Here is a 23,587-nt window from a genome sequence, read left to right as displayed (position 1 = left end):
GTGGGAGAGGGGGGAAAAACCAGCTAACTGACCTAATTGCACAGTGCTGGAGTTTGCACTCTGATATTAAAGGATAACACTGCATTGAAGAATTAGCATCACTTTGACCTTCCTAAGCCAGCAAGGAAACGCTAAATACAGTTTAGATTCCTGTTAAAAAGTTTTAATTCATTTTCACACTATGTGGTGCCTAAGAATCTAGTTCTTAAAATGCTTCCAGTTATAGTGGAATTTACCACTTCCAAACTTAAAGCAAATTCATACTAACTCAAACCCCCACGACGATACCTTACGCCTAGAATTGTTTAGCTCCACAGTCATTCACATGTATTGGCAAAAGGACTCAAAAATGTGAACGTAGGAGCCTGTGAAAGGTTGACACTACCCTATTACTGCGTGTTGACACAGTAACTGATGCATGTGCTTACTGCATCTGAAAATGCATTTTCAGATGCAGTAAAAGCACATGCATCACAGTTACTGTGTCAACAGTTACATCACAGTTACAAGATCTCAGTAAGCCTTTCATTAGTCAGAATAGCGCTGCATTGTAAACCACTGCTTTAGGCAACATTCTGTCAGTGCTTCCATCCTAAATTACTTCTAACTCCCTTTTTACACATTAATGTTTACTCTTAACAGAATTTTTGATTCAGAATGAAGAAAAGTGGTTTCACCTGTCATTTTCTGAATTACCTTTTATTACTGGAAAATGTTCTGTTTCCTTTATCCTGAAATGGTACCATTTTTCTACACTCACCAAGTAATATTTTTTCTTAGCTGTTAACAGAGGAGTAAGAAACATTTAAAAATGCTGAAGTTAGTTACATGCTAGCAAACAGATCTAAAACCAAGGGAAGATGTTATGATTGAGGTAACTTTTGGATTACCCTTCATAAGCCCCTAAAACCCCCACAAAACTGCTCTCTTTAACATCTCTGTATTTATTAGTTTAGATTCAGGAGCCCAGACACGCAAGCAGTTCCAGAGAATGTAAGCATAAAAGTTCTACAGCAGTAACTTCACTTTTCATCTGCAGATACATGTTAAATGGCAATAAAATATCAAGAGATTTCCTTTTGAAATTCAGAGGTGAAATGCATCCCTTTAGATAGAACACTCCTGTAAAATTTTACAAAGCATTTGAGCCCATACGATCTTCATTTTCTCTTAACCCTTCAACTGATGCACTGAACAAAAAACAAAGACAGCGACATCTCTATGTGACTTATCTTTAAGCTAAACTGAAATGTTATCTCCAATATAACTAAACCAGTACTGGATGAACTTAGCATTCAGTCAATATTGAGTATATTATTATAGAGCATTATCACATTATAGACATTATTATAGACCAAATTTAGACCATTTACATGGTCTTTCCTCAAAAAATACCTTGCTTCTACATGTATATATTTTAGTTGTATGTATTATGTACCTGTTGTTGCTGCAGCCCTCTTATGACATTATCAGATAGTCTGAGACAAAACTCCAATGCCTTTCTTTCCTCCTTGCCAACAGAATTCTGCCCTCAGCCGCACAACCCTGGCTCTTCCTTTCCTCTAATGCTTAATGGATTTATTGCAGAGATCTTTTAACTCCTAGTGAAAGGCTGCATCTTGTTTTGGGCTGATGGTTTGTTTTTCTACAAATATAGCAATTTAAATATTTTTCAGTTTACTCGCAATGTACTGAGATCAGTAAGCCTTCCAGCCTGTGTTAAGGTGAGCAGTGGAAGTACATGGTGAAGATCAAAACCTTGCTTTTCCAAAGACAGTGGGATGCTAACATCTGGTCTTGTGGAACTACAGCCTCAAGGTCAAACATGATTACTCTCACCCTTGGAGAAAACCACTTGTTTCTATGCTCCAGTTTTGACTTCCTTCAAGATATGCAGGGAGTCTGTCCTGCCTTCTTACTAGGACTGAAAACAGAATAACACATCTAACAGTGATGCTGTTAGACATTCTACTCAATGATTACAGTTTCTTTGTCTTGGCAATTAAGAGCCACTGGTCTCCAAACAAGTTTGGGACAGGCAAGGCCCTATCTGGGTAATACAGATGTGCTCATTTTATACATATGGTGGGAATCTTGGTGCCCTCCTGTGCTCTGCTGCTCCCACTCCCACTTGTTTGCTTGTCCTCATTAACCATGCACTGTGGGCACTTCATTCCTGCTGCTTCCCTCCCTGCCAACTCTGCTCTCCTGTGGCAGAGTCTCTGCATTCTGCTGTCCTCCCTGTGCCTCGCCTATCTTTGTTTTTCGGGGTATCAGCTATACCAGCGCAAAGGAGTGATACGGGCTTGGAACATATCAACTGTTCCTTTCCAGGAGCAATTCTTCCAAAGACCTGCTGACAGTGATCCAAGTTTAGTTTGCTACCAATTACAAAAACAGAGACTGTTCTTTCCTATCTCTGCATTTTTCCCTTCTGATTTTTAAATCAGTTTCATGGTACTGCCAACAGCATTTCCTGACATTTTCAAATGAAACAAATGCAGCATTTAAATACTGATTTTCCGTCACAGAAACGCCATCCAGTCGAGGATGAGCTCCCACAGGCTTAGCCCCTCAGCCTTTTAAATGCTGTTCTGTTTCAGCTCTTTCCTTCTCTTTGCATATTCACTGACTTGCTCTAGGCTTAAATATGTCCTCAGCTCCATCCAAGAAGTGAAGTTAGCATCAGTGTTCAGCACCTCAAAAACTACTTTTAAATCTGACAGGTAAAAAAACAGCAACAGTCTACAGTTCAGAGTATTTTAGAAATTCACAAAAAAAATCTTACCAGCAACAATCCTAACAGCCAGGCTCAAATTGTAGAAAAGAGTTAGAAGAATTTAAACCATATAACTGCTTATGTGAAAACTGATGCATGACTACAGAACTAGTCTTATGTAACCCATTTTAATATTGCAGCTGAATAGGAAATGGGAACATTCCAGTCTGGTCAGCAGGTTCACTGCAGACATTGTTGATTAACTATGCAAAACTAGGTATGGTAAGTTAGTAGTTTCTGCAAGATTTCAGCAAAGGCAAATGTCAGGAACCTGGAAATCTACTGATAGCTCTTTAGGTACACTGTAGAACTCTGTCCTTGGAATACTACTTGCTCGATTACAGGAACAGCTACCATTTATTTTCAGCAGTTCACCCTATAACCCATGTGCAATGGCATCTGGCCATTTTTTATCCTCTGATGACTACTGCAAGTCCCTAATCTACATAATCCCTTGCCCTCTACAAACACATAAAATTACTTCCCCCTCACCAGTACAACTGGTATTTCTGCATGTTAGTTCTGGATTTGAGAGAATGGGCATATACACACATAATTCAAGTTGTTACTTCTTCAGCAAGAGAATTATTCTTACTTGACAAGTTAGCCTGAGTGTGAAGTAACAAGGATTTGCTGCTATCACTTCTCATACTGTAACGTTATGTGTACTGTTTGGTCCCATATGTAGCTCAATAGGTTGACAAAAAAGGCTGTTTGGAGAACTGCTGTGCCCATTTTTCAAATCCAAAACTATAGACCACCAAAGAACAACAAAAAAAAAAAAATCAAATCACTAAGGAATTTTCAAGTTCTAAATTATCCACTTACTTCATCCTGACATTGCCTTGTCCAAAAATTTTATGAATTGTGGTTTACAAGAGAAAAATACAAAAGGGGAACGGGCTCAGGAGCAGTTACACAGTCCTGAAATTGCTCACAAAAGGCAGTAACTGGAACAGAAGGTTTAAGGAGGATTACACACTGCTTCCCCCACAACTGCTCACAGTGTTGACTGTCTTGTCATGCAGATGTTAGCTGGTAATAAAGCATAATGGCAAGAGAAAATAGAAGGAACATGCCAGAGACTACTTTCAATACTCCCCAAAGCATCTCCACCTTTGCCAGGCTATTAAAAAACACAAGGGCCAGTGACATAAATAGCTGAAGCATTTCTGCTTTTAACTGACCATTTCCCACAAGGGAGCACGGAGATGGGCGGTGCTTGAAACACTGAAAAGTAGGTAAATGTTTGCCTGTAATTACACAGGATTGGCCAATTTGAACCAAGTCATTCAGGAGTTTTCTTTCCTGCCTACAGAGGCAAAGCAGTTGAAATGTTATCTGGCAAAGTCCTGAAACTGAGATGCACAGAATATCATAAGTAGTATTATTTGACACAGACTCCTTCCCAGTGCTTTTGCTTCTGCTGTGGCAATATCTGAGGCTATGTTTAGCAAATAGCAGCATATATGAAGGATTCCCATAAAAAGAGACACTTTAACAGAACTAGTTTTTCCAGTTAGAAGCAATGGCGGGCGGGGGGGACACAGAAAATTCTTCCATGCACCAGACAAGAAGAGCTCAGAATGATGAAAGTATTACTTACTATACATGAAGGTTGTCCCAGCAACAGAAAAACAACAACATTATGAAAAGTGGAAGAAAAAAGTGGCACTAAAATTTTCCATAATAATGCTTGAATTTCAGTTGACATTTTTTTCACTGCAATGACTATGGCTGGTAGGCCCTACCTTCAGATACCAGGATAGCACAGCACTGCTTCCTTTCTTTCGGAAGCATATTATTTCATGCAGCTCAGAATTTAAAGTCAGCAATGATCCTTTTCTATATTTCAATTAAAAGGGGGCTTCAACTCAGTAAAAATAAAAGTATTCTCTAAATGGCTTTCCTTTTCACTCCTGTCTCTTTACAGCACATAAACTAGAGGGTGTCATTTTCTGGCCCTTGAACTACAAAGGTATCTGCTGTGGACCAGAGCTTATTCCTGGATTCACATAGTCACATGGATTCTCATGTGAAGTGCAGGTATTCCTTGGCATTCTTGACCCAACCACGCAGAGCTTGGCTACGCAGCACTCTCCAGGCTTCTTGATAATTTAACGCAGCTTCCTTGTAGTCCCAGTAGGTTTTTAGTGTCTTCATCCTGACAGAAAATGCACAAAAATGAAAACAATTCTATGATCCTATTGAATATGAGGTCACAAAATGAAAAAAGAAATAAAACATCTAAGGACCTGATGATCTCCTATGAACTCTTCCATACTACTTAGTGAAATTCTCTTCTAGGGAGACTTGGAGACACCCAGGCTTTAAAGCTAGACATCGTCATCAATCTTGCAAAATGAAGCAAAACAACTCTTCTAGCACTAGAAACGATTGTGTTCCATGACAGCGAAAGCCACTGAAGCAAAGCTGAAAAGGTAGCTAGGGTGCTTTGAATTAGGTGAAAGTAGCTTTAGCATGCTAGAAAACAGGCTGGAAAAGGACAGAATTAACTAGACAGTTTTTCTTTTCCAACAAAAAACTAACAGGGAAGAATGAGACAAAGGAGAAAACACTCTCTTTTCTTTCCCTAAAGCAAAAGAGACACGTCAGTTTTAGTGTCATTCCCCTTCCTCAAGTAGCAACTATGCCCCACAATCTCAGCAGAACAACTGATCACTGCTGAGTACATTACACCAACGATTTTCAAAACAGGGAAATGCAAGTCTAGAGTATCTGAACACAAGTGCCTGTAAGACAATTTCATGAAGATTTTTTTTCCTTTCATTGCATTCCGTTCCAAACCTCTTTCAGCTTCCTGTGCCAAAACACCTGCCAGCCACATGGGATAGGCAATGTTTATACATTAAACCCAATATGAAGGGAAGATCATAGGCAACATGACCTTCACCAAGAAAGAGCCAAACTACTGCAGGAATCCTAATCTGTGAGGTCTGAGAACTACTGCACTAACCTCTAAAACAGGCTCTCAGGCTCAAAGGCAATTATGAGCACCCCCAAAAAAACCCCACAGCTCTACCATAACAGCAGATCATCAGAAGCTGTGTTTGAGGCACTCAGCATTCTGCCATGAACTTATTTCTAAAATACCGTGACATGCAAAGCATGCCGTATATCTATCCTTCAAACCTTGTGTTCAGAAAGGTGCAAGAGTGGAGAACCTGTCTATGTAGGGAGATGTATTCTCTCTTAAAAAACCTGCCCTGCACTCTTATCACAGCCAATCCATTTTGCTTTCTCCACCTCTTTCACATTATTCATACTCTGTGAAACTAACCTGTGAGCTGCTCTCAAAAGTCCCATGTAAGGGCCCCACTAGAACTTTCCCCCACCCTGGCCAGTGGAATGGTAACGGAACCCCATTATCTATACTGGATCTGGAACTGGAATCCTCCATATTGTGAACTGAGCAGGAAGGAAGAATAGTAGTACAATCTTAATTGTGATGGCTCCTGACTACAATTTAAGAGAAAAGAGGATTAGTCATTAATTTAACAAGCCCAGCAAGAAAGTCAGGGCAGGTTTATTTTACAAAGTCTCCCTTAGATTCAAACAAAGGGCCACACAACCAGCCACACCTTGTTCAAACAGCAATGCCTGGAGACTCTCTACGGTGGATGCCACTGTATGACAAGAGAAGGTTTTCACTTCCCCAGGTGGTCAATAAGGCATGTTTTTTTTCCTAACAGCAGGGAAAAAAAAAAACCCAGTAATGAAAAAATCTCCTTTGCCACGTTACCATCAAGTGATCTGCAAATAATACTGCAGAGGATTTTATGTAACAATTCAGATTACCAATAGCACAACACTGTCCAATGGTGTGTCACCATTCCCTTGACAGTGAGCATGGAAAACATGAAAAGAAAAAAAAAAAGATGGACCAGTAATTTCAAAATGATAATGTGAGAGAGAATCAACAGAAGGGAATCAATTTATGCACCAGTAATTTCAAAATGATAATGTGAGAGGGAATCAACAGAAGAAAATTAGGTATGATAGGTGGCAGTAACAGGTAATAAATAAACAACATTAGTCTACCTATTAAGAGGAGTGAGAATTTAAGTAAGGCACAGAAGACAGATCGTAAGAATTACTGCAAAAGAAGAAAGAAGGTGGGACAGCATTATACAGTACTATCTGGTTCTTGGTGAAGTAGCTCATACCAGCCAAACACCACCTCCTTCTCAGTCTCATCTGAAAGCAAATAAACTAAATCCTGAAAAAACCCAAATTGATGAATGTCATGCTTAAGATCTTAGATAAGCTATACAACTACAAATACCTAAATTTGCCTTTTAGAAGAGCCAGCAAAGTTCTGGCCCCAGTAGGCTGTCTACCTGTTCCAATTCAACAGTACCCACACAGATCCTTCTGTGTGAAGAATGAATAAGAAAGTCACAAAAAACAGGAGAAGCAGATTTAGATACATGCACACAAAAAAAAAAAAAAACCCAAACAAACAAACAAGCAAAACCAAACCAAAACTAACCAAAAAAACAAATTAAAAAAAAAAAAAAGCCAAAAAACCAAAGCAAAATAACATCAGAATAGAATCAGTTCCATGTAAAGCTTTAAATTCCCAGTTCCTGAGTCTGACAGTGGACAACAGTAAATGAAGGCAGCATTACATGAAGAACAACCCTTGTCTTAATATACCCTACAACTACAAAACAAGCTATTCAGCAAATCTGAAAGTATTACAGAATGAGCATTCCTCGATGGATCAGAAAAAATGGAAGGCAAGAGAAGTGGACTAGAAGAGTCAGGGAAGGAACTTAGGGTCAAAGTGGAAAAAGGAAACTGCATGACAGCACAGCTTTAGAGCCAACCATTTGAGGGAAGAGATAACAAGATACATTTGAATGTGAAGAAAATACAAAACTGGTAACAGTTAAATACACAGAAGTTTAAAGAAACAATTGGAGAGTGTAGGATTTCTTATCTGAAGTTCACTCAGACTCCAAGAGGGAAAGAAAAATCAAAACATCAGAATACCATGTAGGGAAAAAAAGGGAAGATGAAGGAAACAGCAACACGAAGACACTTTTTAATTTTGCTTTTCAAAAGAAGAGGAGGAAAAACAAAATACTTCCAAGGCAACCAGCTGCACAAGCTGACTGGTGAGCTAGCACCTCCTCTGTATAAATAAAGTTTGTGCAGTAAAAAAACAATGTCACATCTGTGAATCAGCTGGACTTAGTCAGGAGAAGCCCAGACAGACAAACAGTAGAGGACAAAAAAGTCAAAGGAAACAAGGCCAGTGCTCTAGAAAAGCCCTGAGGTGAAGTGATTTTATGTAAGCAGCATGTGATCAGCATAATGAGTCACCTACCCAACAATGCACAAGTTCACAGTCTGTTTTGAGGAAATTATGATGGCTAAAAAAGTGAGGACAAATGCCCACTCAAAAGAGGCTAAAAATTTTATATTTCAAACTGATTTAAGGACAAAGTATCTCTACTTACAGAATCAGTTTAAAGCATCTCAGCAATAGCATGGTCCATATTGACATTGAAACTTTGAAACAGTTACAAGACACTTCCACAGACACAGAAGGTAACTGCAATGTTTAATTCAACAGAACTCAAAAGCAAGTAAGATCCATTAATTAAAGAGCCAGGGTGCACTTCGGGTAAGTTTGTTGCACCTACTATCTTAGTACCATGAAGGGCTGAAATGGCCTATCTCCCCTTCTTTCAGTCACATATGCCTCCTACTTCCTTGGCATGGGTTTTATCTGTTTCAGATTTCCATTAAGTTCGTTAGTCCGAGAGAAAACACAGAAGACAAATTGTTTTCAGCCACATTACCTAGTTGAAGTGGTTCATCATGAGATTGGAGAAATGCTACTGATACAAGGGAGAAAACACGAATCAACAGCCAGTTCAGCTGGCTACTGGCTGAAATGCTGTGGGACCACCTCATCAGCAGCTACAAGCAGTTAAACTGGCTCAAGAGTTGGGATAACTGCATCCTAAAGCTGGTGAAATTATATCTGGAAGTAAGTCTACAATAAAATAAACCTTCCGTAGCAATGGATTTGGAACCCTCTACATTCCCAGAAGTCTCTAAAATAAAAGAGAACTAAGTTTCTGTACATGTGAAACTATGCTTTATAGTACACCACCAAATACATAATGGACATAATGCTATGCCATACTGGATGATTACTGGAAGTAATTAACTCCAGTCTGATAAACCAAATTTGTTCTTAATAATGTAAAAGAAAATTCCAGCTATGGCGTCTTCAGACAAAAGCTGCTTTATTTTCTTCCCAGAAGGTCTCTGTTTATGCAACATATGCACTGCAGAAAGAGCCCTATCTATCCTTACCAACCATATGAGAGAAAAATGCAGAAAGAGCACCATCTCACTTTAGTAGCTCTTACTCCACCATATGCTAAGCTGAAAACTGATTTTACCCTAAACTTTAAAAAAAAAAAACAAAGAAAAAATTGGTTTTTTTACTCAAACTCTTCCTTCTTGTGAATCAAAGAAGTGGAATTTGACAGAATTACTGAACATCAACTAGGTATCAGTAACTCCATGGTAATTTTGCGATGTAGGATTTGAATACATCCAAGGGTAGAGAGGTGCAGGCAGCTGATCCATTAGCTCATGTTTTCAAAAACAAACACCACTTCCTCATCTTGCATCTCTTTCCACATTTTTCAAGTATCAAACTTTAACAATGGACTTATCTAAAATGAGATTCATGAGCAGATACTGTATCATTACAGTACTCTTCAGTTTCATTAAGATAAATTCATTCTTCTAAAGGCAATGATAATGTCTTTACCGTAGAGTGTCTGGTAGATCCTCTTGTGAAATACTTGTCACCAGCTTTTGGAATTTATGGAAGAGTTCCACTTTACAGATTTTGGATCTGATATAAAAAAATTTTTAAAATTAGGAATTCTGATGAAAAAAAAAATCATAAATTCACTCCACCTTACAGCAGAACATCCCATCCCACTTTTGATAGAAAGTATTATGTTCACTTCTCAGTTAATGTAAAAACTTCTCTATCATTTAACTTTTTCTACCCCATCCAAGCTGCCCACATGCCTTTTCCCTTAGTTTTAAATGCTATATTGACAAAAAGCTGCATTGCCCCATTCTCCCAGCCAGCACTCACCAGTTTGCAGAATGAACACTTTAATATCACACTGTTATCTGCATGAAACTGCACTGTCATCAGTTCAGAGCTACAGTAAGGTTTAGCCAGAAGGACTAGTCCCAGAACAGGGGACACAAACAAGCAGAACCTTTTTACAAACTGTTAAATTTTGTATTATTCAAAACAAATAAAAGAAGGAGCAGAAATATCTGGAACAACGCTGATGTTTTCACAATGGTGATGAGGACACATTCAGCAACAGCTGCAGGGCAGTTAAATACAAAGAGGCTCATCAAAAAATAAAGTGAGACAAAGTTTTAAAGATCTTTAGAAGACACTATATACATCTGTCAGCTTTGAGCCCTTCTACTTCCCCAAAGAGATGGCAACCAGAATCCAATCATTGTTTATAAAGTGCAGTTTTGTTTTGAATGGCCCAGCTGTTTGCTCTATTTAATTATCTTTGTGTACTTGTCTTAACAATGACAGATTCAGTTCTGCAACAAATACAAGCTGATTCTTCACAAGCACTGAAAACAAAATCAATTTAAAAAAATAAATCTTCCTATGTTGCTAGCATGTGTTTTAAGAACATCAAAAATTGCATAGTATCATAGAATCTCCACAAGGATCATCGAGTCCAACTCCTGGCTCAGGAAAACCCCAATAATCCCAGCATGTGCCTGAGAGCTTTGTCCAAATGCTCCTTGAACTCAGACCACTGTGACCACTGCCCTGGGGAGCCTGTTCCAGCACCCGACCACCCTTTACCTCTAGGTAAAGGTGAAGAACCTTTACCTAATACTCAGCCTAAACCTCCTCTGACAGAGCTCCAGCCATTCCTCAGGCCCTGCCATCGGTCACCAGAGAGCAGAGAACAGTGCCTGCACCTCTGTGTCACCCCACAAGGAAGTTGTAGCCTGCTGTGAGGCCTGCCCTCAGTTTGCCCTTCTCCAGGCTGAACAAATCAAGTGATCTCAGCTGCTCCTTGTAGGGCTTCCCCTCCAGACCCTTCATCATCCCTGATGGCCCCCTCCTTGGACGCTTAGAGCTTTATCTTCTTATATTCCTGTGCCCAACAGTGCCCGCAGGAGGTGAGGCTGCACCAGAGCAGCGCAGAGCAGGACAGTTCCCTCCTTCACTCAGCCACCAGAGCCGAGCCTGATGGCCCCCAGGATGAGAGTGGCCCTCCTGGTTGCCAGGGCACTGCTGACTCATATCCATTAACCAGGACTCCTAGGTCCCCTTCCACGGCCCTGCATTCCAGCCTCTCATTCCCCAGTCTGTCCATATATGCGTGTCACCCTGTGCCATGTGCAGAAACTGGCATTTGTCTTTGCTAAACTTCATATGGTTGGTGATTGCCCAACCATTTTATTTGTCAAGGTCTTTCTGCAGGGCCTGTCTTCTTTCAAGGGAGTCAACAGCTTCTCCCAATTTAGTGTCACTGGCAAACTTAGTGTACCTTTGAGTCCCGCATCCAAGCAATTTATTAGGAGGCCGAAAAGCACTGGCCTTAAAACAGAGCCCTGCTGAACCCCACTGGTGATGACAGCATGCAAAGATACTCTAAAATTTAATATTCAATTTAATCTGTCAAAGTTTCATCTTGTAGTATTTGGTGGTTTAGTTAATTAAGCATTAACAAAAGCACATACCAGACATTTACCTACAAATTCCTTTTAGTCAGTCAGCCTTACCGTCCTTGTATTTAATGTTATCTAGCATATTGAAAGGGGGAAAAAACCCTCAAAGAACACTTCCCAGCAATCACCCTGAGATTCCTTGAGAGGAAAAAGAATGTTGAAATACAAGTCCTGTTTATTATTAAGCACCATCAGTCCCAATAAGGCTGTAAATTCCTTATTTTCATTATAAAAGTTCCTTTTGTGACTGTTTACCTCAAAAGCGTAAATAGTTCACTTGTGCATTGATGTTGTTTTTAATTCTGATTTCCTAAGGAAACGAGATGTTTGTAATCACACAGTCTTGTAGGCTCTAATAACTTTTGAAAGTTTTAGCGAACTTCAAGCACACGTTGAGAAGAGGATCTTTCAACAATAATTGAGTTCTTACTCTTTTGTGCTAATTGCCAGCAAGGAGATGGCTCTCAAGTTTTAGAGCTGATGCACAAATGCTGTGTTGCAAATTTAATCCTACTGAGAAAAAGGGGTTAGCTGGTTTGTTTGATCTTTCACATGTTTTCTGGAATACTTACATATCGCATATTGAAAATAAATATTCTACAGTGCACATGGAGTCTGTCTTAAAAGATGCACTAAGTCACCTAGGTCACCTATGTTAGCAATATTGCACACATTTCCTTCACAGTCAAAACCAGAAAGCAAAAATTCTGTTTCCTTCAACAGTAAACATCCTTTTAATAAAAACTGATCACAGTTCCTCACCACCATTATCTACAATGTTCTCAACAGGGATAAAGAAATAGGATAAACTTGTTAATTCTCATCTAACTTCCATTATTCCAACTGCCCTTTCTCCCTTACACAGCGACTCTTCCTTTTCCCCTACTCTCTACCTTCCTCCTTCTTCACCATTCTCTAGATTTCCTCCTGCTCTGACAACATCACATGAGCTGACAAAGGCATGTAAGCTAACAAATGAAACATGTCTAGATATAACAATACTCTCACACCTGCTCTGCTGGCTCCCAATCCCCTTCTTTGTTGTTCCCTGGCGGAAGCCGTCTGAGGTGACATCCAGAGGTTGTTCAGGGACTGCACTCCAACTGATAGCTGCAGAAGACATTGTTATGAACAAGGGAGACACTCTTGTCACCTAACAGTTCCTTTCATTCTATTTATTCATGTGTTGCTTCCCAAAATAATTCAAACTAGAAAGAGGACCATGGTTTTCCAGGGACAGAATTCCAGTATGTAACAGAATGTTTACTTTAAAAAAACAAAAACACATACACACAGAGCTTTCGTCTTAGTTAGATCATTTAATAATCCATGTCTCTAAATTTCTGGCCTTCAGCTTTGTAATTTTGTGCATCCAGTCCAGACAACGCATGAAGAAATTTCCGAGTTAGATGGCTTATTTTCACATCAGGCTGTGAAATACTGCCCTAAACTACTTGCACCAGTCACTCTGTTTTTCTTAATTTACCGCCTGCTACTATTTTATTGTGTACTCTAAGTAGTTTCATGTTTGATAACCGACACACACCAAATATTTGTAGACTTTACTTGAAAAACATTATTAGGTAGTAGTCATACAAAAATAATTTGTTGAAAGAGATGGCAAATGCCAACAGCCTTAAACTCTACCCCAAATCTGAGAACTTCGTAATCTTCTCAGACTGTAAACTTCTAAATGCTGAAACTCTATATACAATACCTTACAATTTCTAAGTAATGAGCAAAGCATCAGCAGCATGTCAACAGAAACTGACATGTCGAATCTGTCCTTCCATAGCAAAACAGCAGATTCTTCAACTTCTACTACCATGAGACAGCTTCTGTTTCCTAAATTCTCCCTCTTCTCTGTGTTCATAACAGGCAGAATAGTTGAACATGCCTTCACTCCTAAGACCATCTTGTTACTCAAGATGCTCAAAGACTGCTTATGTTACTCATCCTTGTATTACAATTCAGCTGTATGCTGCCAATTGTACTTACACAGTGATTCAAGCACAATGCTGTATCACCCTAGTAAATTACAATCCTGTGTAACATGAAATAACATTAGATACATATGACTGGTATTAAATCCTCCACATGTGAAATATCTAAAAATCACTTGGTTAGAGGATATCAGTTTCTGACAAGCAGCTACAAAGTCACTTAAAAATTAAAACATTTTCTATTCTTTCACTTTTTCATCGTTATCTCAAACTTCAAAGCACTAAACAGAAAAGATACTTTCCTGAACTAACAGCTGCAATGTTCCTGTCAAGCATCTTTCAATACTCTGTGCAACAGTCCTAAATTTAGAGCTTATTCTGATTTTTATTCCTTCAAGAAAAGAAATCACCTGGCATAAAAAAGCGTGCTAAGGCATCATTCATCTTTCTTTAACAGAATGACCTGAGAAGTGTACAGCAAGAAAGACATACACTGAATTTAGTCACAGCTGCTTTCAGGCCTTTTTTGGTAACTCAACTGGCACTACTTTTCAATGATGAAATTTGTTTTTTATCTCACAAAATGAAAGTATTTTCCCTCCTGGCACTTGTAAATAACTCCAATTTAATGAATGTGAATTTCATTAAGGAACACTTTATCTCCATTCTATTTTATCATTAGCTGTATTGTAATAGAAAACTTCCAGTTCTGATTCAGAAAAAGTCTGATCAGAAGCAGAAGGCAGGCATGTCCAAGTTAAAGAAACTGCTTAGCCATGCACATAGAGTGGCAGTTCCTTTTCTTTTTCCCAAATGAGACCATGTTGCAAAATCACATTGAGATTTAAGCATTCATTCATCACCACCGCAAAAAATTGCCATGCCTAAAATATCTATCAATACAACTTTTACACTACACTACTCTGTATTCTTTCCTCATTCACAGATTTTTGGAGCAATTACAAACATAACTCAGCACGGCAAGTCTTTTGTTCATTACCAAAGAGAATGCAAAACTAACTGAAACAAGAAGTCTTTTGTTTTCTTCTTGTACTCAACTTTTATTTCCCCTGGTTATTTTCTGTCTGTGTTTAATTATAAACTCTTAATCACATCAACCAAGTGTTTATTCAGCCTGAAAACTTCCTACTGGAAACTAGAGGCTGAGACAAATATTATTAACAATTAAGTTATGACCTGAAAATAATTTCTTGCTTTTTGTATTTTGCCACTAGCATACTGGCAAGGAATGATGTTCCATTCCAAACAACCAGATCCATCTCATTTCTATTTGGACTTTTGCACACAGTTACGCAACTAGCCCAAATTAACTCACCTGCACTACAAGGAACAAGTTTTGTTTTGCTGTTACTTTGAACTTCCTGAACTGCCTGTTGGCTATGTTCAAATTGAAGATCTGATTGCAGCAGCTTAACCTCCTGAGTGAGAAAACCATCCGGTAAAGATGAGATGTGCTGACACCTACAGGAAACACAGAAATTTTCAGTATGCTCTTCCCAAACAAGACCATTTTGCACCATTTCCTTCGTTATCTAAAATACATTTCTTTTACATTAAAACTGAATCGAACATGAGTTATATAGGTGAGACAACGAGTTTTGGAGGCATTTTTCCATTCAGAAAAATATTTATTAACTAAAACCCCAAAGTCACATTAGTTTACTAGGACCTTGTCCATCCTAAAAAAAAAAATAAATTGACTTTTAAAAAGGCCTATTTAAAAGCTATTATAATCAATTAAGTCAAATGAAGGACAAAACCTGCAATATACTTCTGCAATCACAAAGATAAATAAAAATCATAAGGTATTTACATAGTCAACTGCATTACATCGGGAATTGTTTCATGAGGCTAAAGGTTTATGATCAATGCCTAAAAACACAAAGTACACCTAGAGTTCCATGTATAATCTCATCTTTGTTACCTTAAATTATGGTTGCATACTGAATGACATTAAGATCATAAAAGAAAAAAACAGCATGTGTTTAAACACTACAATATTTACACAGAGTGGTTTTTTCCTTGCTCTCCTTTCCCTTCACTCTGCCCAAATCCATTTACCATTCTCTACTGCTCTACTCTACTGATTTAGCCTCCCAAGTAAGAAAAATGTTCACTTCCTATCCTTGTTGCTGGGATAGTTTTCATCAGCTGAAGAATCTGAGTAGAAAGAAGGCCAGTGCACAACAGATAACCTTCCTCATTTTGCAGCAGTTCAGTTCATCTCTCATACAGATTTCCCTGAGGTGACAGTTATGTTATGAGAGCTCCACTACACACAGCAAGAAAAAGATCAGGTGTTGGATGTAACCGAGATTAAAGAAGCAGACAAATTTTTACAACCATGAAAACACATATAAGCTTTTCCTCTCCAGTGTAACACAATTGTCTTCTTCCAGCTGACCAGTACAATCTGTCACATACTATGTGTCCTGCAGCACTGCAGTAAATCACAGAACAGCTGAGGTGGGAGGGGACTTCTTGTAGGTCATCTAGTCCAACCATCATTCTCCAGATGGGCAACCTACAGACAACTGCTCAGGACAGTGTCCAGATAATTTCTCAAAACTCAAAGATAGGAGACTCCACAACTTCTCAGGGCAACCTCTGCCAGTTCTCAATCACCCTCAAAGTAACCAAGTGCTTCCTGACATTCCAAGGGAACTTCCTATGCTTCAGTTTGTGCCCATTACTTTTGTCCTATCACCAACACCACTGCAAACAGCCTGGGTCCATTTTCCCTACCACCCCCCTTCACATGCGTATACAAAGTGACAGGATGCCTACAAGCCTTCTCTTCTCCAGGCTGAGTAGTCCCAGCTTTTCTCATATGAGAGATGCTAAAAACCCATTGTGCATCTTCAAGGCCCTCTGCTGGCCTCTCTCCAGTATGTCCACATCCCTCTTGTACTGGGAGACCCAGAACTGGACACAGCCCTTCAAATGTGGTCTCACCACATCTGAAGGGGAAGGATCATCTCCCTGGACCCACTGCGATACTCTGCCTAAAGTGGCCTGAGACACCATTAGCCTTCTTTGTTGGTAGAGCACACTACTGGCTCATTTTCAACTTCACATCTAGCAGGAACCCCTAGGTGTGAAGCTGCTTTCCAACTGGGCAGCCCCCAGCATATATTGGTGCATGGGACTGTTTCTTTCCCAGGTGCAGGTTTTTACTTCCCCTTGCTGAACTTCATGAAGTTCCCACTTTTCTCCAGCCTGCTGAGGTTGCTGTGGATGGCAGCACAATGTCATGGTTGATCAGCCACTACTCAGTCTTGAGTCTTCAGTAAAATGTCTGAGCATACAGTCTGCACCATCATCCAGATGACTGATTAATGAAGATATTAAATAAGTTTGGACCTAGTATTGATCCCTGGGGTACATGGCTACTTACACCTTTAACTACATTTAGCCTAATGATCACTACCTTCTGGGCCCAGTCAGATAGTTTTCAATCCACATCTGCTCATCCAGCTCACACTTTACCAGATCCTCTATCAGGATTTTACAAGACACATTATTGAAAGCTTGCTAAAGTTCTAATATTTGTATGACATGCGTTGCCTTCCAAAGCTCCCTGTCTCCATATGCACCATCTGAGGAGAGCACTTACCTTTCAATAACTGCTCTCCGCATAGCTTCTTGGCTATATGGACACTTTCCCACTATAACTGCTGACAGATACACTGGATACTGCAGAAAATGCATCAGAAGAGCTCCTTGACACCCTAACACATTCCAGCGAGCCAGTTTATCACTGCAGGACATAGAGCATGTTCTGTCTCCTCGACCTGGCTTCACTCGTAATAATCCCACACAGTGGTACCCCAGCCCAGGTATTCGGGCATCATCCAGCTCTCCAGGTACACATTTGGCTCCGGTTCTATGAACATCTACTACCTTTGGTCTCACTAAGCCACTCTCCTTATTAGCTGTTTGCATCTCTGCAGAACATTGACAGCTCTTCTGATTTGCGTTGTCTTCTCGTTTCACAGATCCATGCTGAACAGCCAGGTCTTCAGTGGTTATGGAAAAACAACCACCATCATCAGTTTTCATTCTCTTGATTATACAATTCCTTGCCATCTTCTCGGATTTTCTTTCATCTTCTGGACAAAAGTGATTATGGTCACTTCTACATTCTGCTGATTGTCCAGCTGCATGACCTTCAGTCACTTGCTTAGGAAGCTGGTTCTCTGGTTCACTGATTGGAAAAATAGAAGCATCTCCACCTGGGACAAAAGAAATAGCATGAAAGTGGCCAAAAACCCATCTTGTGATGGGAACACATCATACCAGTAATATTGCAACTACTAGTAGCTTTCACAGATCTGAACTCAGGAAAACTTAACTATGAGAACACATTTTTGAAACAACATTGTCCTGTGCCAAGCTGAATCAAATCTCACTGAAATTTGAGCCAATATATGCTTCATTTCAAGTTCTGCTTTCTATGTAAGAGATAACCAAGAAAGCAAAATTTACAACCTATAAAGTAAAAGGTAATAAAGGCATTTGACAGACTACAAGAAGTGCTGAAGACACACGAAAACCAGTCTGATCTAACCAAGCAATATGAACTTCAAAAGATTAATGAAAGAATAATCTGTCAAGTAAGGGTGAAAACTTTAATCCGTATCACTGAAACAAGCTCAGAACCAAAATTCTGAAACTCAGTTCAAAGCTAAGCAAACCTGACAGGTCTGCTGATATATGTGAGAAATTTCTTACAATGTGAGAAAAAAAAGGCAATGAAATTATTCTCACTAATAAATTTGGAGATGTAATCTCTATTCTCAAATGCACTAATGAAGAAAAATAATATTGCATATTCCAGCAATGCACTCAAGATCATGAAAAAGTACGAGCAACTAACTCACTCTGAAGTACTGATGAGGCATATTTTGAGAGTTCTTAAAACTCCTTTGCTCCGTAACAGACTAGCAGTTGAAGAACACACCAGTGAGAGAGCATGGTAACATCAAGATGTGTGATATGTTGGTAGACCATGACGCTGCACTCCTTCATTCTGTTAACAGATCTTCATCTTTGTGGTGCTGTTTTTTTTAAACTTACAAATAATGTTTTCCACGACAGAAGTTTCATTACATTCCCAAAGAAGTTTTGTGCTGGGGAGCTAGTGATGATTCATGAATGGGGCTTTTATTCTTGTTTTTCAGGAGCGTGGTTTTGGTTTGTTGGGGGGTTTTGTTTGAGTCAGTGTTGGCTCTTCTCCCTTGTTTTTCTTTTTGCTTGGTTTTGGGTTTTTTCTTTGCTTGTTGGTTTGGAGGTTTTTTGGTGTTTGTTTGGGTTTTTTTTTTCTTTGTTTGCTTCATGGGGGTGGGGGTGGTTGTTGGCTGGGTGTGGGGTATCTTTTGTTTGATTGCTTTTAGGGATGGTGGTAAATGCCACTAGTTTTTATTAAAATTTTAATCCGAGGAGATAATGCTTGAAGCAAAGCAACTAGGCTATATGGCAGGACCTCTGACAAGTATATTATTTTCTGGAAAGAAAAATAATAGCTACTGTTTGAAGTGCAACATTCCACTATATAATGAACAGTACATCAGACTTACTGAGTTCTCCTGAATCACATCCAGTGAGATAAAATGCCAAATCTATCTTGGGGCAAATACATCTTGGGGCACGTATTTGTAAACATGAATTACTGCCTCACTCTCAATCCAGACCAAAGAGAGACAAAAGAAAGACATGGGGCAGAAAAGACTCTACAAGTGGGACCAATGGTACTTGGTTCACTCCAGCATACTCACATGGGGTATGGCTGGAGAAGAAAATAAAGATAATATTTGGTTTGAGTTTCCATTTCCCAGTTTCAGTTCCCGGACTAAAAATGCATTGCTGATGGGAAGCTGCAAGCCACAACTGATGGAGAAGATACCTGTTAGGCAGAAAGTTTTCATGAAACATTGACTTCCTTTTTGATGCATGAGAAAAAAACAAAGCTTAAATGCCCTCTAGAGTCTGTTCTTTCCTGATGGGAGTCTATCAGGAGCCAATCAGTTACACTTCTACAGAGAGATAGCATCCAACATAATAAATGTAAACTCATCATTGGAACTTTAATAACAGACCTTAAAGAGTTGGGTCCAGTGGGGTTAATGTTAACCATCTCAAACTGTATAGATAAGGTCCTCTCCCACCACTGTGTGTGTTTTTATCAACTCTGCAATTCATCTTATTCTATGAGACTCAGTTTAGTGACATGGAATTGCAAGAAACGTACTCATTTCTGCAGAATTACTGTTCCCCTGGCTCAGTTTCCTGAACCAGTTTATCCCATGTAAACAAGAGGACTGGCATACGGGAAAGAGCAAAAATTCTATCCTTGAATAATAGTCATCAGATCTGCACTGAAGTCAGATGAAATCAGATCCTAATTCTTCATACAGAGGCTCCAGAAGAACAAGGAAGAAGCTTTTGTGAAAAGGCCTTAACACTGCCTAGAAGTATAAAAATTAGGCTAAAATCCTGCTGACAACAGGAAAAAGTGTGTTGCCCACACAGAAGTAATGCAGTCTTTCACTACATTTTCATATGTGAAGCTACAAAATTTGGCTACTTCAGCAATAGGTCAAAACAATTTTTGTCACAACAACCTCAGGTGGCACTGAGTAACAGCACTGTTACAGCATTGAGTAAAACTTCATTCATGCCTCACCTCTGGAAGCTCCTCTTGGCCACAATTTCAGCATGGCTGTCATTCAGAATGTCTCCTAAACCAAAACCCAAATGCAAATACTAAATCATTACTAAAAAAAAGACAAAACAAATGGAATTCAACATAGGACAGTTCTCCATATTTATTAGTAAGTTTCCTATTGGTTTTAGAGTATTGCAAGATATTTAAACTTCCAATCATGACAAAAGGAGGTCAACAGCCTACACAAAAGAAGGATAAAAGTACTCAGTCTGCAGCAAGTCAGAGACTTTTTTGAATACCAAATTTTTACTCTTCCGATATTTGAGTTGAATAAACACTACCATCCTTCAAAATCTTCCTGACTTTTGTTTTCAAGGGTAAATCCTGATATTCTCAAAACACATTCCACCAGAAAATTTCAAGTGCTTGTTAAGCTTTTGGCTGAAGATTCATTTTGAACTATGTCCAACAATTTAAACTATTTTTCCTGCAAATAATTCTGATACTTACTAAGTATGCACATCTCATCTTCAGCTTTCCTGAACAGTATCTGCCTGTTATGCCATGTAAAGGAACTGGAGCCGTAGATCATCTTTTATTTCAGGCATAAAAGGCCAAGCGACAGAAATCCTCCTTAACACCTTTAAAAGTTTAGAAGTGATCTAACAAATAACCATCAACATGACCTACCACCAAGTTTAAAATGTTAATCATAAGCGGAGAGTATTTTCTAAATTTGAGATCACTGAAGAGAAACAATGGCAAAACAAACTAGTGTTACTTTTTCCTAGTCAATTTTCTACTTAGACTCTTAATATCTAGATTGTAAATGATACAACAGTTTGATCATAATTTTCCTAAATCAGTCAGAAAAATGTCTTTATCAAAACTCTTCTGAGATGGCCAAATCACAAGAAACATGCAAAAAGTTTAAGATACAAAATCTAGTTTCTTCTCTTTTGCTCCACTAATTCATTTCAAAATGAAGGACACTATAGAGAATATGAAGTAGCCTAAACCAGATACAGGCAAAACCCTTTCTCATATCTCAGTCTAGTCCTCCTCTGAAGTCTAAAGAGGGTAGAAAGCCGTGTACCTTCACAAGCATGAACACTTTGCACCCTTAGCTACTTTTCAGCATTCGTCATTACCACAGCTTCTTCCCTGTCCTAGTGGAGGAGACAGATACAGCATGAATTAAAAAATGGACACAGAGAGCAAGGAAAGTCTCCTACAATACACAGTAAGAAATGGTAGTTGCAAGAAGCTGTGTACGTATTCCATACACTTAGTGTACAACACTTAAAACTATCCAGCAGTAATATGCAGTCAGAAAGAAAAACCCTATTAGTACCTTCCTGCTGGTTAGTACCAGCAGTGGTAACCTCTTGCATCAGACCCCAACAAAATTACACTGCAACAGGTAACCAAAGCACAATTATTTGGCTTATGTTTTGTTTTGCTTTTTGTTATGAAGTCTTTGAGCATGCAGACTCAGGGACTAAACCACAAATTTCCAAATAGAAAAAGTTCATTCACCTTTGAGGCAGCAAGTGCAGCAAACCTTCCTGGCAGCCATTGTGGCTGCCAAAGCTCCTCACTCATTGATGAAGGAAGGTTGCCTTAACACTTCTGCCGTCAATCCAGAACAAGTCTAAGCAGTACGCCTTGGACATCTTCACTGATTCTATGACACCAGCAAGAAAGAAGGTAGCAGAGGTAGTCTGCTCTTGACTTTAATATCATACTTACCAGTTTTTCGCATTTTGTTTTGGCCAATACATTTTGTTCCAGTTCCCATAGCAACAACTTCCTTAGTTACTGAAAGAGAAACAACATTAATTGAAAAAAAACGACATTAACTGAAAAAACTATCACCTCCAACTATTGCCAGCAGCATTGCTCTCATACAGTCATTCTAGTAAGAAAACACACAGAACACTGAGTAGAAGGGAATGTACAGAGAGGCAGATCATGAAAGCTTACAGAGAGGAAACAGATTGAAAACTGAATATAGAAGCATTAGTGCTAGGAAAATAGTGCTAGGACTGCATAGAAGGAATGCTAAGACAGGCTTGATATGCTAGACAGCACACAGCAGACACTGCCATAGCATTCCTAGGCACATAAAAAATAAGAAATATGGGATACAATCTGCCTAACAACACTGAAGTGCCACTAAGGGAAAAGAAGATGATGACAAAATAACACAAACACAGGATGTAGTAACCTGTTACACGAGAGCAAACCTTTCTCCCATTCTATCAAACATGTTTTTTCAAGAGTTTGTATTAGTAATTCAGGCCCTGCCTAGACTTTCACCACATATTGAACAGCCAAATGAAGGCTTTCATTGTCTTGTTTACGGTCTGGGAAGAACAGCATTTCACTAAAACCACCTCTTTCCAGACCGAAGTTGTGAATCACAATAATCACAGAGTAAAGAATTTGGGTGGAGACAATGGAATAGGAAGGGATTTATGTCTTTTTAAACGCATCTTAAAAAAAGGAAATATAAAGTAAGCATGAAGAACCTTCTCTACCCCTCCCTTCTCTCCCACCCCTATCTCCAAAATTCATTCTTACCCTGCAAGTTTCCTGGACTATCAAGAGCCTCTCTTTGGGCTGCTGATTCCACTTTGACAACAGCTGCCAGGGAAGTCCATTCCCTGTTTGGATCTGGTTTCCCCTGCTTAGGAAGTCTGGTCCTGTAATGCAGGTAACATAACCCAGCGATTTCATCAGCTGACCACATGGCTCTTGATTCGAACGTGCAGGTTCTACACAGAATTGGATTCCATCACAACACTTGAAAAACAACCCCCATGTCTTCAACGTTATCAACCTTGTTCTGCATGACACTTTCCTGCACCATATTTCAACAACTAAGACCTAACTGCATCATCCCTTTCAGGACTACTTATAGGAAACAAGGTCTTCCAAATCGCAAGAAATAAAAAGCAACGCTAGACCCTTAAGTGTAACAGCAGGTGGGTCTGCTAGGTTCCCAAAGCTAGTACTATGCAGCAATCAACCGCATGCATCACGCCGCCACTCCGGTGAGGTGTCTGCAGCACACCTGAGGCGCCTAGCACCACCAGCGTCCTTCCGAGGCCACCCCCTTGCCGAAAGACCCGAGGCAGCCCACGCTCCGAGGGCGCTGCCTCCGCGCTCGGGCGCACCTCCCGCCACCCCGGCTGCAATCCCTGCAGGCCCCTGCCTACCCGCCGGGACACCGGCGCCGCTGCAATCCCTGCAGGCCCCTGCCTACCCGCCAGGACACCGGCGCCGCTGCTCCTCCGCCGCCAGGACGGGCGGCGACAACCGAACCGCCGGGGCCGCGCCGCTCGCAGAGCGCCCCAGGGCCCGCGCATGCGCAGCCGCTTC

General features: G+C 39.8%; 1 protein-coding gene across 9 annotated transcripts; it reads right to left on the bottom strand.

Moving 5' to 3' along the window:
* Window positions 1-1,212: 1,212 nt before the first annotated feature.
* Window positions 1,213-23,544, bottom strand: ADAT1 (adenosine deaminase tRNA specific 1). Of its 9 annotated transcripts, none has more exons than XM_063168287.1 (10): window positions 23,472-23,544; window positions 22,787-22,980; window positions 21,953-22,021; window positions 20,219-20,273; window positions 19,311-19,438; window positions 17,150-17,768; window positions 14,849-14,994; window positions 12,580-12,679; window positions 9,603-9,689; window positions 1,213-4,943 (listed from the first exon to the last, which is right to left on the bottom strand). In XM_063168287.1, exons 2-10 carry the CDS (start codon window positions 22,953-22,955, stop codon window positions 4,811-4,813), a joined length of 1,506 nt encoding a protein of 501 aa, XP_063024357.1. In that variant the 5' UTR covers window positions 22,956-22,980; window positions 23,472-23,544; the 3' UTR covers window positions 1,213-4,810. The 9 variants fall into 9 exon arrangements, with proteins under 9 accessions (XP_063024357.1, XP_063024362.1, XP_063024358.1 ...); XM_063168292.1 differs by having other exon boundaries at window positions 22,787-22,908; window positions 23,472-23,524; XM_063168288.1 differs by having other exon boundaries at window positions 23,425-23,497.
* Window positions 23,545-23,587: the final 43 nt, after the last annotated feature.

The sequence above is a fragment of the Melospiza melodia genome, chromosome 13 (assembly GCF_035770615.1).
Source record: "Melospiza melodia melodia isolate bMelMel2 chromosome 13, bMelMel2.pri, whole genome shotgun sequence".
Taxonomy (NCBI): domain Eukaryota; kingdom Metazoa; phylum Chordata; class Aves; order Passeriformes; family Passerellidae; genus Melospiza; species Melospiza melodia.
The sequence above is the reverse complement of the archived record's forward strand: the minus strand, read 5'-3'. Positions and strand labels throughout refer to the sequence as shown.